Source organism: Mytilinidion resinicola (assembly GCF_010093595.1).
Source record: "Mytilinidion resinicola strain CBS 304.34 unplaced genomic scaffold BDZ99scaffold_8, whole genome shotgun sequence".
NCBI classification, from domain to species: Eukaryota; Fungi; Ascomycota; class Dothideomycetes; order Mytilinidiales; family Mytilinidiaceae; genus Mytilinidion; species Mytilinidion resinicola.
In genome coordinates this window covers 1,469,047-1,484,443 of record NW_022985444.1, presented here as the reverse complement: position 1 = coordinate 1,484,443, position 15,397 = coordinate 1,469,047, and the positions used below count along the sequence as shown (strand labels likewise).

At 49.7% G+C, this 15,397-nt stretch overlaps 8 protein-coding genes across 8 annotated transcripts; 5 read left to right on the top strand and 3 right to left on the bottom strand.

Annotated features, from left to right (window-relative positions):
- Positions 1-1,830: 1,830 nt before the first annotated feature.
- On the top strand, positions 1,831-3,188 carry BDZ99DRAFT_462374 (PH domain-like protein). Its single transcript, XM_033719832.1, has one exon. The coding sequence runs from the start codon at positions 1,877-1,879 to the stop codon at positions 2,741-2,743; it is 867 nt and encodes a 288-aa protein (XP_033578058.1). The 5' UTR covers positions 1,831-1,876; the 3' UTR covers positions 2,744-3,188.
- On the bottom strand, positions 3,100-4,405 carry BDZ99DRAFT_475936 (uncharacterized protein; the record flags this gene model as incomplete). The annotated part of the gene is made up of 3 exons (XM_033722026.1): positions 3,100-3,188; positions 3,250-3,512; positions 3,573-4,405. The coding sequence occupies 3 exons, from the start codon at positions 4,403-4,405 to the stop codon at positions 3,100-3,102; spliced, it is 1,185 nt and encodes a 394-aa protein (XP_033578057.1).
- A 642-nt stretch (positions 4,406-5,047) lies between these two features.
- Positions 5,048-6,462, top strand: BDZ99DRAFT_462373 (uncharacterized protein). The gene is made up of 3 exons (XM_033719831.1): positions 5,048-5,287; positions 5,353-5,479; positions 5,596-6,462. The coding sequence occupies exons 1-3, from the start codon at positions 5,219-5,221 to the stop codon at positions 6,072-6,074; spliced, it is 675 nt and encodes a 224-aa protein (XP_033578056.1). The 5' UTR covers positions 5,048-5,218; the 3' UTR covers positions 6,075-6,462.
- A 110-nt stretch (positions 6,463-6,572) lies between these two features.
- On the bottom strand, positions 6,573-7,507 carry BDZ99DRAFT_385596 (BAR-domain-containing protein; the record flags this gene model as incomplete). The annotated part of the gene is made up of 4 exons (XM_033715439.1): positions 6,573-6,967; positions 7,018-7,076; positions 7,126-7,273; positions 7,324-7,507. 4 exons carry the CDS (start codon positions 7,505-7,507, stop codon positions 6,573-6,575), a joined length of 786 nt encoding a protein of 261 aa, XP_033578055.1.
- Positions 7,508-7,846: 339 nt separating this feature from the next.
- BDZ99DRAFT_441866 (tryptophanyl-tRNA synthetase) lies at positions 7,847-9,260 on the top strand. Its single transcript, XM_033717786.1, has 4 exons — positions 7,847-8,283; positions 8,334-8,449; positions 8,503-8,621; positions 8,671-9,260. The coding sequence occupies exons 1-4, from the start codon at positions 7,894-7,896 to the stop codon at positions 9,129-9,131; spliced, it is 1,086 nt and encodes a 361-aa protein (XP_033578054.1). The 5' UTR covers positions 7,847-7,893; the 3' UTR covers positions 9,132-9,260.
- Positions 9,261-9,573: 313 nt separating this feature from the next.
- On the top strand, positions 9,574-10,813 carry BDZ99DRAFT_415479 (cysteine proteinase). Its single transcript, XM_033716754.1, has 2 exons — positions 9,574-9,739; positions 9,790-10,813. The coding sequence occupies exons 1-2, from the start codon at positions 9,688-9,690 to the stop codon at positions 10,473-10,475; spliced, it is 738 nt and encodes a 245-aa protein (XP_033578053.1). The 5' UTR covers positions 9,574-9,687; the 3' UTR covers positions 10,476-10,813.
- A 353-nt stretch (positions 10,814-11,166) lies between these two features.
- BDZ99DRAFT_475931 (uncharacterized protein) lies at positions 11,167-12,668 on the top strand (the record flags this gene model as incomplete). The annotated part of the gene is made up of 3 exons (XM_033722025.1): positions 11,167-11,188; positions 11,238-11,993; positions 12,097-12,668. 3 exons carry the CDS (start codon positions 11,167-11,169, stop codon positions 12,666-12,668), a joined length of 1,350 nt encoding a protein of 449 aa, XP_033578052.1.
- Positions 12,669-13,023: 355 nt separating this feature from the next.
- BDZ99DRAFT_462367 (uncharacterized protein) lies at positions 13,024-13,610 on the bottom strand. The gene has a single exon (XM_033719830.1). It carries the CDS (start codon positions 13,423-13,425, stop codon positions 13,099-13,101), a length of 327 nt encoding a protein of 108 aa, XP_033578051.1. The 5' UTR covers positions 13,426-13,610; the 3' UTR covers positions 13,024-13,098.
- Between the last annotated feature and the right edge of the window lie 1,787 nt (positions 13,611-15,397).

Here is a 15,397-nt window from a genome sequence, read left to right as displayed (position 1 = left end):
TAACTATCACCCAGAAGCTTCAAGCAGCCGGACCACCGGACACAACGAAGATTAGCGGCATAAGGAAGCTACAGAGTGGAGACGTCAAGGCATACATCGCGGATAAGGCCACAAAGGAAGCACTGCTTAAGAAGAGGGAATAGGTGCAGGTGCTGGGCAAGACGGCACGCATACAACTGCCCGCAGTGCTAATAGAGGTGCATGGAGTACCTAAGAACTTGGACCTGGAAAGCCAAACACTTAAAGATGATATTATCAGGGTCAACGCGATAATTAACCCAGGCCTAGTTATCAAGAAGATAACATAGAAGAACAAGAAGGGCATTAAGGCTGCGCGAGAGAACCCAGGCCGACACGCCAGCTCAATTATTGCCAGCGTGCGCACGGAAGCAATAGCAGACAAAGCTATTACAAAGGGATTTGCAATAAGTGGACAATTGCTGACAGCCTTAAGATATAAAGCAGGCTTTGTAGCCACACAGTGCTTCAGATACCAGGGCTACGGGCACGTTGCAAGACACTGCAAGAAGGACATCCGATGTGCAGTATGCGCAGGGGAACACGACACAAGACAATGCACGGCAACAGACACTAAGAAGTGCGCTAACTGCAAGAGAAACCACCCGGCATACAGTGCCGAATACAGCGTAAGGAAAGGGGCCCAGCTACGGGCTACATTAAAGAGGTGGGCGACGCTATACCGATACAACACTAACAAGGGGCCGAGCTTGTACACGCCCCAGGCCCCGCTAGGGGTGTGTACAACCTTAACCTAGTCCAGGAAGAGGAGAGCTGCTAATAATAATGCACGTAAAGGCAGCACAGAACTAGGGCCAGCGCTAACAGCACTAAAGAGAGTAGGACAACCGAAGATATTTAAGCATCCTAATAAGGACCTAAGCTAGCCGAAGATTAACAGAATAATGCAGACTGCTTGTTTAACGCAGCAATCTTCCTATCTAACGCCTTCTTAGATGTCACGGTCTCGGGCGGCAGGATTGCCCTAGCTAGCTCGGGCAGGTAGGTAGAAGTAATAACTGAATTCACTACGTGTTCTATAATGCACGGCAGGCAGGCGGGTTGAATAACAAGACGTAGTTCAAGGAGCTACAAGGAGGCAGGGCGGCGGTCGGCAGGTATACTCCTGCCAAGGCTCGCATAGGCCCTTGCAACAAGGCCTCTCGCCGGGTCCTAACATCACGTGTTACGCTGTGCAGCAAGCTTCACCGTTCAAGCCGTGACACTACGGCCCTTATAAAGCTTCCTTTTATATTACTAGCTAATTAGATAGTAAATTAAAGGCCCCTAATTAAGCCTGTATATAGAAAGGCCTATATTAGATAGGTAATAGGGCTATATATAAAGATAGGGAGAAAACAGGTAGCTAAGATAATTAACTATGCTAAGGCTATAAAACCTAGGCCACTAACACCAAATAAGGATAGAGATAAAGGTAATACTTAGGTTGATCCTGTATTAGACCGGATGGAATAGGGGCCCTAGGGGAGGCCTATTAATTGAGAAACAGTGAATGTATAATATATTTTCGTTTGAGGGTGTTTTTCGGTTGAGGGTGTAGGCCCGTACGTAGTACGGGCTGATCTTCGATCATTGTGAAACAACCCGACGGGGCCCGAGTATAGTTCTCAGTGTCTATTATCTATCCTCATATTAATCAGTACAGAATAGTCTAGATTTCCGATTAACTATAAAGCATTTGAGTGAGACGCCGGAGGTCGATGCTAGGGAAGGACAACCCGCCTGAAGCTAGGGCCGCAGTATGTCTTGACAGCCTGTCCCGCACTGCTTCTCGTAGGCTGAAGCCACCGTCTTGAACTTCGCAACACCACGCCTTCGACCGCGCGACACTCTGATCATGGCCTCGCGAAAGCCCAAGCCGCCCCAAAACCCACCGCCAGTCCAAGCATCAGACTATGAAACTGACGCGCCCGCTCTTCTCGACCTCCCAACCCCACCACCGCGCTCCAACGACGAGCTTAACCTCTCCGTTATACGCCGCCACAATCCTGCAGTTGCAGAAATTCTCTCCATCGCACCCTATGCTGTTGTCTACCTCTTCTCGGGCACCACCCAGCAGTGGGAAAAGTGCGGCATCGAAGGCACGCTGTTCATTTGCCAGCTCACCGAGAGCCCTACTGGCGCACAGCGATACTGCGTCACAATCCTCAATCGCCGCGGTCTCGACAATTTCTACACAGAGCTGCTGAGCGGCGACGATGTTGAGAATACGGAGGACTACATAATTCTTCAAGTTACTACCGACGACGCCCCCAAGATATACGGGCTCTGGATATTCTCGGAGCCACCGCCCTCTTCCACCGCGAACATGAGGACCATGACGGCGCAGCTCATAGAGCAGTGTGCGACTGAAGCGGAGAAGAGTAGGAAGCGGATAGAGATGCGAGGGGGTGGTCCCACAATCCCACGCGAGGAGGAAGAGACCGCAGACGAGGAGGAAGAAAGCGTGCCTATGGGCCGGCAGCTGTCTTTAAGAGAGCTCTTCGGCCAGCAGAGAGCACAGGACTCAGGTTGGAGCATCCAAAATCACCACAGTCCAGTAACGAAGTCTGGACCATTCGGTTCCACACCGGACACCGACTTCTTCAGGTCCAACGCAAGCTACGTTTCCGAACCTCACACTCAACCAAAGCCAGGGCAGTCGGTGGACCTCCTGGGTCAGTTGCTCCAAAAGACGAAGCATGGATATAACGGAAATGGATGAACTGGCTGTTGAGTCCGGGACAAGTTACCATCAACCAATCATGCTTATCACAAAACACCAGCACATTTGAGGTCGAAGGACAGAGGCCAGATACGCCCCATTGGATTGCTTTGGTTGACTATTACTTCAGTGCAAACGACCTCCGCTGGTACAACACATATTATACCTTCACGAGGACTAGGAGTGGTGTGCATAGCGAACTGAAGAAACCGCACTACTACGGCCAATACCATATCATTTGCGGTAGTCCACTGGTAGAGTGAGACCTCTAAGAGGCTAGGAATACAAGCATAAGTTCCTAGTGCCTTTTCGTTCTCGTTCAGTACATGATGCTTTTGTTCCCCACGCTGTGACCTTCACTTGTGCAGATCGACGTCTTGTTTGTCCCCACGTATAATATCGCGAACGTATACTGCTACTTTTTCTGCTACTGGAACGCTATGCCCTGATTCATTTAGCTCATGCACCTTCTTTCCTCGATAGTTGGTGATGTTAATAAGACTTACGAATGCAAAAGGCATGCGGCCAGCCTTCCTCGGTCACTTCCATTTTAGGCTTCCACGCCTCTTCTAGCTCAGTGTCTTCTTTAGAAGCCCTTGTGCGAATCAAGTCGTCCCTAGTCTCTTCGGCAACCCAATGATCTCCCTTCCCAAAGAGAAATCTTAGTTGGGCGCGAGGATGTGAGGTTGGCGATGGATGGGCCGCACCCCAGACCTCCTCGTCCCATGCGTCTGTCGTGATAGACAGCATTTCATCACGAGCCATATGTCTGCGCAGAAGTTAGAATCCGGGTTTGACATCGCGTGACTGGAAGTGGTTGGGCCCATACAGTGCCTGTCTCACGCCCCATTTACTCCTCACAAATGCTGCGGTCGTTGCCACTGCATCAGCTGGGAATCCTGTCACCATGTGGATAAGGAGACGTAGTAGTACGCTCGGTACGAAAACTAGAAGCAGCTGTGCGATGAGACCAGCAGCGCGAGCAAAGTATGGACGGCAAAGTAAAAACTGTACGCAATGGTAAGACTTTGGCTCAAGATCACAGTGCCAGCATATTGACAGCTCAGCATGTCTCGCAACTCTACCAAAGACAGACAGATAGCTTAGATATGGAGTTTTACATACACCAGCGCTCTTCCCGCTCCGACTCTGCATGATGTGAGTGACAGTAGGGAAGAGACAGACCCCGCCGATGATCGTCATGGCTTTCTGAGGAGCTTCTTCTCGAAGTTTCTCTCTATGCTGGCGCAGTACCTCCAACAGGATGTATGCACCGACTGAGTGTCCGATGAGAATAACCTTTGGGCGATTGCCCTGGACATTCGTAGTACCATCACTGACGAGAGTGTCTAGAGCTTTCTCAGTGGCTTCGATTTGGGCTTCCAGTCCGTACGGCGGAGATGCGCCGTTGGCGGGATCTGCATGTTCAACTTGGAATCCTAACAAATCCCGCCCAAACACCTGGAATTGGTCTGCCCCGGCCGAAGCCTGGTCAGAACCGGTGCTGGATAGCAGAGCATAGAGGTGAGAGAGGAAAGTGCGGTAGTATTCTATCAGGCCTGGGTTTCCCGTAATGAAAAACAGGATATAGGTGTCGCCTACTCTAATTGAAGGCCGAGGAGAAGAATCAGGATGGTGGAGATAAATGGTAGAAGAAAACATGGTCAATCTTGCAGATGACAAGCACAAAATGAATGTTCCAAAAATATGTCCTGCACACAGGAAGATCTGCAGCGCCGCATATTAGTCGATGTAACTTTGCTTGCTGCTAGAGCTGGTCTATTTCGTATCTAGACGAGACAGAGTATTCTCTTTTAGAGAGGACATGTCCATTTCGCTGAGGCGCCTGAGTGCAATAGGAGGGGGAACTGAGATAAGGACAATACCGCATGTATTGGCAGACGGCCAAAAACTGAACAGACCTTGAAGTACCTGAGCAGTGATATGTGAGTGTCAATAGCTCAGGTTCTCAGTACAGAATCCCGCGGTTCATCGACTGCTTTTGCATATTTATTTTACGGTGAATCCGATAATCTTGGTGATGGTGGGTACCGTGATGCCTGTGAACCTTGGAATGGCGACTGGCGTCAGTTAGGGTCGGTGATGATTCCGACCTGGCGCGCTTGAATGTCCAAGGAGAAGCGTCTGGCTGGTCAAAGATTCCGGCCAGTTAGGAGTGATGAGGTGATTCGAAGAAAGAATGGTCAACCATGGAAGGTGAAATGGCAGCGCCGAGACGGAGCGCACGGTGAAGGCGGGCGATTGCGGCGGGCTTAACTTCACTCTAGTCATCAGCACACCACCTCACAAGCCCTCTCCCAGGCCGCCTAGTCTTCTGCACTCTCTCTACCCCTCACCACCCCCAAACCCTCAAACCTCTCTGCTATATCGACAGTATCCGCTGGCTGTCTGGCCCCGCCTCCATCGTCACCCCGCATTCTCCTTTCAACTACCTCGTCGCCCTCGCACGCCACCATGTCTGCCGAACGCCTCTTAATGAACGAGTACAAGGCTCTCTCCAAAGAGCTCTGGACTAATGTCGAGGTGAGTCTGTCTGAGATCTGTGGAAGACTGCATATTGTGGGAGTCCGAGCTAACATCCTGTCCAGCTCATCGATGACAACGTGCTTGAATGGAGCGTCGCGCTCATCGTCCTCAACCCCGACTCTCTCTACTACGGCGGCTACTTCAAAGCAAAGATGACCTTCTCGAAGAACTACCCATACACCCCACCAGGTATGTTGCCTGATACTGAGTCCTCGGCCCTTCTCTTTGACTTCGCAGAGAAGCCATCGCAGGCGGTCCTACAGAAACCCTAAAGAGATCAAAGAGGAGAACTAACGATGCTTTAGACTTCAGGTTCATCCGCCCTCTCTACCACCCAAACATCTATCCCGACGGCCGCCTGTGCATATCTATCCTGCACGCCTCTGGCGATGACGAAATGTCGGGCGAACTCGCATCAGAACGCTGGACACCGGTTCAGCGTGTCGAGTCTGTCCTGATCTCCGTCCTATCGCTCCTCGATGACGCTGAAGTCTCGTCACCTGCTAACGTCGACGCTGGCGTGATGCTCCGCAACGACCCCGCGAAATACAAGGAAATGGTCAAGAAAGACCTGGAAGCCAGCAAGCAGGACATTCCCACTGGGTTCGTTATGCCGACCCACGAGGCTGCGTTCAAGACACACAAGGAGGAGGATGACTACATGACTTGGGAGGATAGTGATGCTGAGAGCTTTGGGGGTAGCGACTCGGATGCTGACGATGACGACGAAGACATGGACTCGGACTCGGATGCGACCGGGGACGAGGAGGAAGAAGAAACCTAGGAGACTGCGACGCGGAGGCTTGGATGGCAGGCATTCCCAGAACCCCTTTTTCTTTTGATTCTCATCAAGCGCGGCGTTGGGGCCAGTAGTCTTTTCGGGCTCAAACATCGGCGCTGGGCGCGAATCCTGCATTTCTCTGGCGTTTCATAGCGGCATTGGGGTTTCCTTTCTCTCACTTTCCTGCTCCTCACTCTTGCATTTACTCGAATATGCGCACAAAATTTCAGGCTATCGCGGGGTAGCAACAACAGCCGTAGTCGGAGTGCCCCTTTAGATGAGTTTATATAACCTCCGTTCAGTGCACAAGCAACGTCATCTCATGAACATAATAATCGTCGAGTTGACTCAAAGGGTGCCTCTATGCCGTGCTTGGGCGGTCCTAATCCCACTACTTACTTCTGATACGCCCCGACCCACGTGAAAAACCAAAACCAATGCAATGCTATACGCATACAATAAAAATGGATGCTGATTAGAATCTGACCAAGAAACGGCCTTTCAGACAGTGCCAGCAATGCTCAATCCTCTGATCTCTTCTAGCACCTCTTCCACTCTGGCGTCGAGCTGTCCCTGAGCATATTGATCCCTAGTATCTGCATCCAGGTACTGTTGCACCTGGGCCATTCGTGAATACGCTTCTGCGCAGAAGCGGAGCTGAATCTTTACTAGTGCTTCAAAGCTGGGGTCGAGATACGGAACACGAAGATCGATGAGCTGAGGCAGTTCCGTGGTCAACGTCTCGTTCAGCTGATCATAGGCTGCCTTTGCAAGCTGCTCGTCCTTTTCGGCGCGTGGTAGCTTGGTCACGTCCTTGTCGGGCTTATCGGTTAGCTTCTTGACCTGAGCGCGCATGCGGTCATAGTCCATCTGCTTGTGCTCTCTCTTCGTTATGCCTAGCGGGGTCAGTGACGGCTGGTGCTGGCTGCAGGACGGCAGAACAAACAGGCATTGATGTCGGGAAAGTAGGCGCAGAACCTCGAGATGGGGTCCAAGACGGTAGTTCTGCACTTCGTCAGCTCATGAGATCCGTTAGGCCAACACTTTCGCATACCGGTACGGTCCGTCCAGCGCTTTTATAGTCTCAGCATCGAGATCCGTGACTGCCTGCTTGTAGCTCCTGCTGACACCATCTTTTGCGCCGGCATCGCCGTAGAAGGCATCTATTGTTTCCGCAATGCGCATTTGCGAAGCGGTCATGGCTGCGACCAGTCAGTGGGGTTGGCCTGGCGAAGGGAGGCGGGCATCCCACCTCGAAGAGAGTCTAGATAGCCCTTGGCCTCCTTCTGCAGCTTGTTTGCGGCGGTCTCCATGGTGCGAAAGCGCCTGTGCTCGGTCTCGAAGTCGCGGTCATTTGTCCTCTCCACCTGTCCGGCCTTCATCAACACCTGCGTCGTGGCGCGGTTGACGCCCTTCTTGAAACCGGTCCAGGACATGTTGGCGGGTCGTTGTGGGGTGCAAGATTGTGTGTTCGACGGGAGGGTTGTATACGGTGAGGTGGTGGTAATAGGCGAGGGTTGAATAGGAGAAGCGGAGATTGTAGAGTGTGTAAAGGGCAACGTACAGTGGCTGTGGTGGGCGGATCGTGAAATGCAATGACGAAGCCTTCACCTCCGTCTAACCACTTCCGTACGTTGTTTTTGCTCAGCGCCGAATGTGAATATTACAGCAAACGGTTTTAAAGCCTTCAAGACATTAAGATGCGACTGCCTATTTCATCCCTCAAAATGCCTGCAACACGCTTATTCTGCGACTCGGTGGTGTGAGCGGCGGCCAATAGCTTGGTTCACTCGTCTTTCCAACCCGCCTCCAGCAACCTACCATGCTCCGACCTACCTCGCGGCTCTTGTCCATCGCCGCCTCGCCCTCGCGCCGCCAGGTTGTGTTCTCGGGCATTCAACCGACCGGAGTCCCGCATCTAGGGAACTATCTCGGTGCCCTCCGCCAATGGGTCAAACTACAGGATGAGGCCGCGCCAGAGTCGACACTGCTCTACTCCGTTGTGGACCTCCATGCTATCACAGTCGCCCAAGATCCAGCCCGTTTACGACAGTGGCGCAAGGAGATGTTTGCGTCCCTGATTGCTGTAGGACTGGATCCGAAGCGCTCCATAATCTTCTGTCAATCTGCCGTGCCGGCGCATTCAGAATTGATGTGGATCCTTAGCTGCACTGCATCCATAGGCTACCTCTCGAGAATGACACAGTGGAAGGTACTTTTGCTTCGTTTCCTGTCGGGACGTCTTGGTTGACTTTGATACAGAGTAAATTGGCCCTCCCAGACAACGTCTCTCCTCTTGATGAGTCCTCCAAAGCCAAACTCAGACTTGGTCTTTTCTCATATCCGGTCCTTCAAGCGGCCGACGTTCTGGTACACCGGTACGTGTCTTCTCCTTGCATACCTATTCACAGCTGATTGTAGATGTCACCAGTGCTACGCATGTGCCTGTCGGCGAGGACCAGAGCCAGCATCTCGAATTTGCTCGTAACTGTGCCAATGCCTTCAACCATACATCCGGCAAGATTCTTGTGCCACCAGAAACAATACTATGTCAGTCCAAATAGATCAAAACTATTTCCTCCTCCGCTAATAAGTGCAGCACCTGCAAAGAGAGTCATGTCTCTTACACAGCCCCAACTAAAGATGTCGAAATCCCATAAAAATCCGAAGTCAAGAATACTCATATCAGACTCTCGAGATGAGATCACAAAGAAAATCAAGTCCGCGTTGACTGACTCGATCAGCAGCATAACATATGACCCCCAGCAACGACCAGGCGTGTCTAATTTAATTGAGATTCTGTATCACCTGGACGCTGCCGAAGTTCGGTCTTGTCACGAGCTCGCCCATGACTATAAAGACTTGTCGATGCGTGCCTTCAAAGAGAAGGTTGCTGACTCCATTGACGAACGTCTCAGTAGTATTAGAGACAAGTACGAAAGTGTGATGCATGATGCTAATACGCATTGGCTGTCGGATATGAACGAGGAAGGCTCACGTAGAGCTCGTGCTAGCGCCGATGCTACAATGGCCCTTGTTCGGGAGGCGGTAGGCTTGTAGATGTAAGAGTTAGTAGAAGCTGGCTATCCGTTACATTCGTTCACCGGCCTAGCATGTAGAAGGAACTGTAACATTTATTGTATTTCTACTTAGGCGCAATTGCTCCGGTGCCTGAAGAGGAACGGGGAGAAAGGAAAAAAGTCTCATCATTACTTCAATGCTCATAATTCCCACACCCGCAAAATGTATACCAATTCTCGATGCCAGAACGTAAAGGCACACGGACACTGGCGCCCTTCACAAGCTCCAGGACGATTTTATTTAGCGTCAGCTTCTCTATTCATTTCGTAATGCCGATTTTGCCTAGTTAGCATCGAGGTTTATGCTAATTAGACGTACACAGCATTGATGTCACGATTCACGCATGATCTGAATCTTCCTTTATCAAAAATCTAAGGAATTCATATATTTGAGCTGGTTTATGCATCTTTCGTTAGGGCCTCGTTAGATGGTCCAGGCTTGGCGGCTGTTGCGTTGCTCTGTTGCCTACAGCCCGCACCCACAACCTCCACAAACAATCACCTTCTGCTCTCCATAACATCAAACAACCTCTACAATGGCCGACCCAGGAAAAGTTGATACGACGAAGAAGCACTTCGTTCCTCTAGGTTCGTTCAGGCAAGGACTCTATCCATTCCACCATCTGATTAGCCGGTAGAGAACAACCCGGAGGTCTTCACTCATCTCGTTCATCTCCTTGGCGTTTCTCCGGAACTGGGCTTCTATGACATCTACAGCATCGACGAGCCGGAGCTACTTGCTTTCATTCCACGTCCCGTGCATGCTCTCATTTTCATCTGTCCCGCCAAGGCTTACTATAAAACCCGCGAGGAAGAGGACGAGACGATTCCTGCCTACGATGGTTCTGGAGAAGCTGAACCCATTGTATGGTTCAAACAGACCATCGGAAATGCGTGCGGCTTAATCGGCTGCCTGCATGCCGTCTGCAACGGCGGAGCACGAAATTACATCCAACCTGGATCTGATCTCGAGGCTATCCTCAAAGAAGCCATACCGCTGAAGCCGAGCCCTCGTGCGGACGTTTTGTACAACTCTCAGGCTTTAGAGGTAGCCCATGCTTCCGCAGCGCAGAAAGGCGACACGGCTCCTCCACCGTCCTTCGACCATGTCGGACAGCATTTCATTGCTTTTGTCAAGGGAGATGATGGGCGTCTATGGGAGCTGGAGGGAGGATGGAAGGGGCCCTTGGATCGGGGAGTGCTCAGTGAGGATGATGATGCTCTCAGCGAGAAGGCATTGCAGCTCGGCGTTCGTCGGTTTATCAAGAACATGGGGGAGGACCTTCGGTTCAGCATCGTTGCTCTGGCTTCCAGCCTTGATTAGGCCGTCAAGAGGTGGTAAGATTGGTTAGGTTCAGTCGGCATCTACCGGGCAAGGGCATTGGCGTTGAAGGCGGGCCTGGGCATTTTCGTCATCAATCAACTCGTCATCGCTACTAAGATCAGTGAGGAAAGTAATAAACATCCAAGCTCAAAGTAGCCCAGGAAAAAGCACGGTATGAGACATGTACACCGATGTGAGCGAATTAATCAGTTGAATGCAGCGAGAGTGATAGTTTGTTGGGCAAACTTGAGCCCTCAAAATAGAAACCAAGACATGTATCGTATTCAAGAACAAGGCCGAAACACCTGCAGGCCAGACATGCCAGGCGAGCTTCGCATGGGTCTGCAGAAGGTGGACCCTATTTAATGCATCACCCGTCTTGGCAGCCCACCCCTCATCCGCCCCGAGGGACTTGACTGGCTGCATAACCGCCATCTCTCTTGCAGCTAGATACGACTCAGGGCAAGAAGCAGGATTGGCCACCTCTGTCTCTCACGATGGGGAGAGCGTCGCCCTGCGCTGGGCATGTTGTTTGCTCCCACCGCGTTCAAATCCTCAGCCAGCCCTGCGACCCTTCCCACTAGCCAGCACCAACCGATCTCGAACCACAGCTCAGCCCTGGCCCCGAGGATAAGCTCAGAAGTTGAAACGGTTCGGCCGTCTGGCCCAGTGCAATGCGCCCAAAGGTGACATGACCACGGAGGGCAATACAGGTTCGTAGTGCTTGTCGGCATCATGCATCATCGTTTAACAGCCCTACAGACGTCCGCGACTCGACCCTTTCCGCCCTCAAATTATCCTGCCCTTCAGCTGAAGTGCTCAGCTCTTCGATGGAAAACCCCTTCGTCGTCCACGAGGTGGAAACCCCACCGTTGTTACGCGAGTCCGAGAACGAGTGGTCGGACGAGGAGCAATTGATACCCAATGCTTTCCACTCTTCATGGCAGCCAACCCCTCTGCGGAATAACAGGCCGTTTTTGGTCGTGCCCGGTGATGAGGGCCTTCACGGCTCAGCGTCATCATCCACGTCCTCAGGGACTGGGCGAGTACCAGTTATTACGAAGACAAGCGTACCCTCCGTTCCAGCAAAATCGCCATCGAGACCAAAGTTCGATCGTGGTTTAAGCCAAGACGAGTTAATAGAGCGCATCGTAGCCGTCACAAGAGAAAGAGACCAGCTTCGACAACAGCTTCGAATGTCCACCACCAAGCATGGGTCGCCGCGATCAAATGGTCACTACCGACCAGACGACAGAGCCTTGGTAGAAGAGCTGCAGGCACTGCGCTGGGAGGTACGTCAGTGGTCAGAACGCTACTTCAGCGGTACGTCGGCAAAACGTCAAAGTCGACCAGCATTGTATTCTTCGAAAGAGCTTTTCGGCCATCTTACGGATAACTATGCCGCATATCTCAAGCATCCGCAGGATCGGCCACTCCTTATACAAGCGTACCTGTGGAGCAAGCTACAGGCTCGAATATTTAGTAGCTACCATAAAGGCTGCGGATACGTCTGGGCGGGTAAACTCGGAGATCGTAAACTCCGCCCATTGAATGAGGCGATCCGAAAAGGCAAGACCTAGGGTTCGGAAGTAGATGATCTGACACTAACTGTCAATGATAGGGGTAAAGAATGAGGAAGATGCTGAAGAGTACCACCATTGGAGAGCTCTTACCACAAACCTACTCGTCCCCGAAGTCGATGGCAAATGGAGCCCAAACTTCGACGCTGGGCCGATCCTGAAATGGATCGGCAAGTTTGCAAGCCGCATCCGTCGAAAATTGAGGCCTTGGGCAACTCAGAGCCTTCGCTCGGGGAAAGAAGATCTCAAGACAATAGTGTCCGCTGCGGCGGCCCTCGACTTGAAATTCAAAAAGCAACAAGCAGACTACCGATTTGTGACGTACACTGGGGGCAAAGCCAGCCAACAGTATGGATACATGTTCTATGAATCTGAAATGGAGGAAATAGACGACGAAGAGATCGATAATCCAGGAAAAGTTGAACTTGCGGTCGCACCGGCCCTGGAGAGATGTGGTAATGCAAATGGATATATATATGACCAGAGTTTCATTTTGTTAAAATCTGAAGTTACATGCAAAAGAGTTCTACGGAGCAGAGCTGCTGCTGGACGGTTGCCGCGCAGCAAGAATCGTGGTGTTGCCACAAGAGTACGATCTATCTTCAAAATCTAGATGCGTATATACCTCCTAAGTCCTGATAACGGATTACAGTCTTGTGCACTTACCATATATGTTACTAAGGCCTGGCTCAGCTTCGATTCAGCTTTCTGCAGTCTCAGACCCCAAGATTGGGCATTCGTCTTCACAACATTATCAATTTTTAGTGAAGGGGCGCAAGCCTGTCCCGGGTCACGAAATAAGATCACATATAGCTCCGCAAGCTCCGAACCTCAAGCAAATTTCCCGAGAGGATCATCTGCCCTTGTTTAAATAGATCTAAACCAGCAGTTGGCTAGAGCAATCCACACGTCCCGTTGCCGGTGATGCAAAGATGCTGGACAGGTCGGGATTAGGTTGGCACTTTTTACTCATTTACTTTATGCGGATGTACACCTTGAGGTACGCGGTACGTCAGCGAAAAACAATTGGAAAAGCAATCTCTTCACAATCTCAGCTCTGTAAGCTTCTCCTGAATCACCTCAAAGCTCTCCTGCCCAAATGTGTCCGTCACCACCTCATTCTCCTCCGCTCCAAATTGGAGCAACTCCTCGTTTTCTCCCCACTGTGCCCACTGTGGCCATCTAGGCAACGACACATTCGTGTCCACATTCGGATTCATTGTATATACAACCGAGATATAGTACGACTGTGTCGAATTCTGTGGCTCTCCCTGCGTAATCTCAAAGAGGTTAGGAACATCGCTCCCATGAAATGTCCCTACAAACAGGGTTCCATGCCCGTAGGTATCAAGGCACGACCAAGTTGGCATTTCCGAGCAGATTCAAACCTAGAGTGGCTGTGAAGTGTTCCGGAAAAGAAGAAAATTCCGCCAGTGATCCCAGTGAGGCTTTCCATTCTTTCCGTAGCTTCTCTTTCAATCAGGTCCCTAAGATGAATGAATGGAGAGAAGATTATCCAAAGAGTAAAACTGATCACATGCTCCGCCCTTTGGACTAAAATGCGAGTTACATAAAACATGGCATGCCGAAGCAATTGCTTAACATCCTGGCCACCCGGTCGAGCCAGCCACCCGGTCGAGCCAGCCACCCGGTCGAGCCAGCCACCCGGTCGAGCCACCCAAAATTACCGCCAAAACTGCTAGTTTTGCACGCTTATAACTCCACCACCACTTAATATAAGGGGAGCGCTACTCGTACACCCCCTTTTCACTACACGTACACCCCCCCCCCCCCCCTTGGCGCTTCACCACCTTCTGATTGGCTCGGAGAGCCCGGAGCTTCCTCCGGGCATTCACCTTTACGTCTTTCTACACGTGATGCTATACGCAAGGCCGTACGTGATGCTATACGCGAGGCCGTACGTGATGCTATACGCGAGGCCGTACGTGATGCTATACGCGAGGCCGTACGTGATGCTATACATGAGGCCGTACGTGATGCTATACGCGAGGCCGTACGTGATGCTATACACGAGGCCGTACGTGATGCTATACACGAGGCCGTACGTGATGCTATAAAGCTAGTAGCTGTAAATCCTGCCTGTAAATTGCTTTAATATAGAGCTTATTTCCTAGCCTGCCTATACAGCGGTAAGAATTCGCGCTTATTAATATAGTTGACACCACTGCCTATAATATCTTTAATAAGGCGTCTATAGGCTTACTTAAGCAGTAGGAAACAGCTTATATTAAGCAGCTGCAGTAGATATAATAAATATGCTGGTATAATACAGTGATAATACTATAATCTATCTAGAATTAGTTAAATTCGGGGCTAATATAGCTGCTATAGCTATCTAGCACTAGCAGCTAATACATGCTAATAGTGCAATCCTTTATATACTTATAGAATTACTTAATCTATATAAGGCCTATTTTATTTATTATCCAGCTATTCTTACTAACGCTAATTAACTAGTTATATTGAATAATAATATCCTAGTACTAAGCAGCCTAGTGTATTAGGGCCTTAAAGATAATAAGCAGTGGAATTGCAAACCTTAATATATTAATGCACTTAATAATTATAAGCTACTTTTAATTGCCTGGCTATATAGTCCTAGGCCGGCCGGCCCTATTAGTGCCTGTAATAACTTTTGCAGTTATATAACACCTATCTAGAAGCCAGTCTTATTAAAGTTCTAGTTATTATTAGCTAGAATCCTATATTGCATCTTTATATCCTCTATATATTTATACTAGCCTTAAATAATAATAGGATCTTTATATTTAGCCTCTTAGTAATTATACTTTTAATTAAATTTAGATTATATAATTATTATAGCGCTTAATAAAGTTTACTACCCAGTTCTAGCTAATAGGCTTAGTAGCAGCAGGCCTAATGCGCTGCGCAGCTAAAATAGCGGCCATCTCTTATATAGTTGTAATTCTTAGTAGTATACTATATTTATAAAATCTACTGCTTAAGGGCCTTCTCTTACACTATTAGAAAACAGCAATTTAGCGCATTATAGCCGCGTTGTGGTTAAATACTAGTATAGTATCGCCTTAGAGTCTTTAGAAGCATATTATATACCTTTACTGCGGCCTTAAAATTTTTAATTTAGCCTTGCTTGTAGGCCTAAAGAGTAAAACCTATTCTACTTTCTTAGTATAAGGGCTTTTATTATTATTATAGTATAGTTATTATTATATTTATAAACGGACGTGTTATATATTGCAAGATTTTAATAGGGGCGGCCACTACTATATAGATTATACTATCTGTTTATATATCTATCTATCTATCTATCTATCTATCTATCTATCTATCTATCTATCT

Bases quoted from the DNA above. Each gene is read 5' to 3' on its own strand.
- BDZ99DRAFT_462374 (XM_033719832.1), top strand. From the start codon at position 1,877: ATGGCCTCGCGAAAGCCCAAGCCGCCCCAAAACCCACCGCCAGTCCAA.
- BDZ99DRAFT_462373 (XM_033719831.1), top strand. From the start codon at position 5,219: ATGTCTGCCGAACGCCTCTTAATGAACGAGTACAAGGCTCTCTCCAAA. The intron at 5,288-5,352 runs GTGAGTCTGTCT...CATCCTGTCCAG, and splicing joins AGCTCTGGACTAATGTCGAG to CTCATCGATGACAACGTGCT. The intron at 5,480-5,595 runs GTATGTTGCCTG...ACGATGCTTTAG, and splicing joins CTACCCATACACCCCACCAG to ACTTCAGGTTCATCCGCCCT.
- BDZ99DRAFT_441866 (XM_033717786.1), top strand. From the start codon at position 7,894: ATGCTCCGACCTACCTCGCGGCTCTTGTCCATCGCCGCCTCGCCCTCG. The intron at 8,450-8,502 runs GTACGTGTCTTC...AGATGTCACCAG, and splicing joins GCCGACGTTCTGGTACACCG to TGCTACGCATGTGCCTGTCG. The intron at 8,622-8,670 runs GTCAGTCCAAAT...TAATAAGTGCAG, and splicing joins GCCACCAGAAACAATACTAT to CACCTGCAAAGAGAGTCATG.
- BDZ99DRAFT_415479 (XM_033716754.1), top strand. From the start codon at position 9,688: ATGGCCGACCCAGGAAAAGTTGATACGACGAAGAAGCACTTCGTTCCT. The intron at 9,740-9,789 runs GTTCGTTCAGGC...ATTAGCCGGTAG, and splicing joins GAAGCACTTCGTTCCTCTAG to AGAACAACCCGGAGGTCTTC.
- BDZ99DRAFT_462367 (XM_033719830.1), bottom strand. From the start codon at position 13,425: ATGCCAACTTGGTCGTGCCTTGATACCTACGGGCATGGAACCCTGTTT.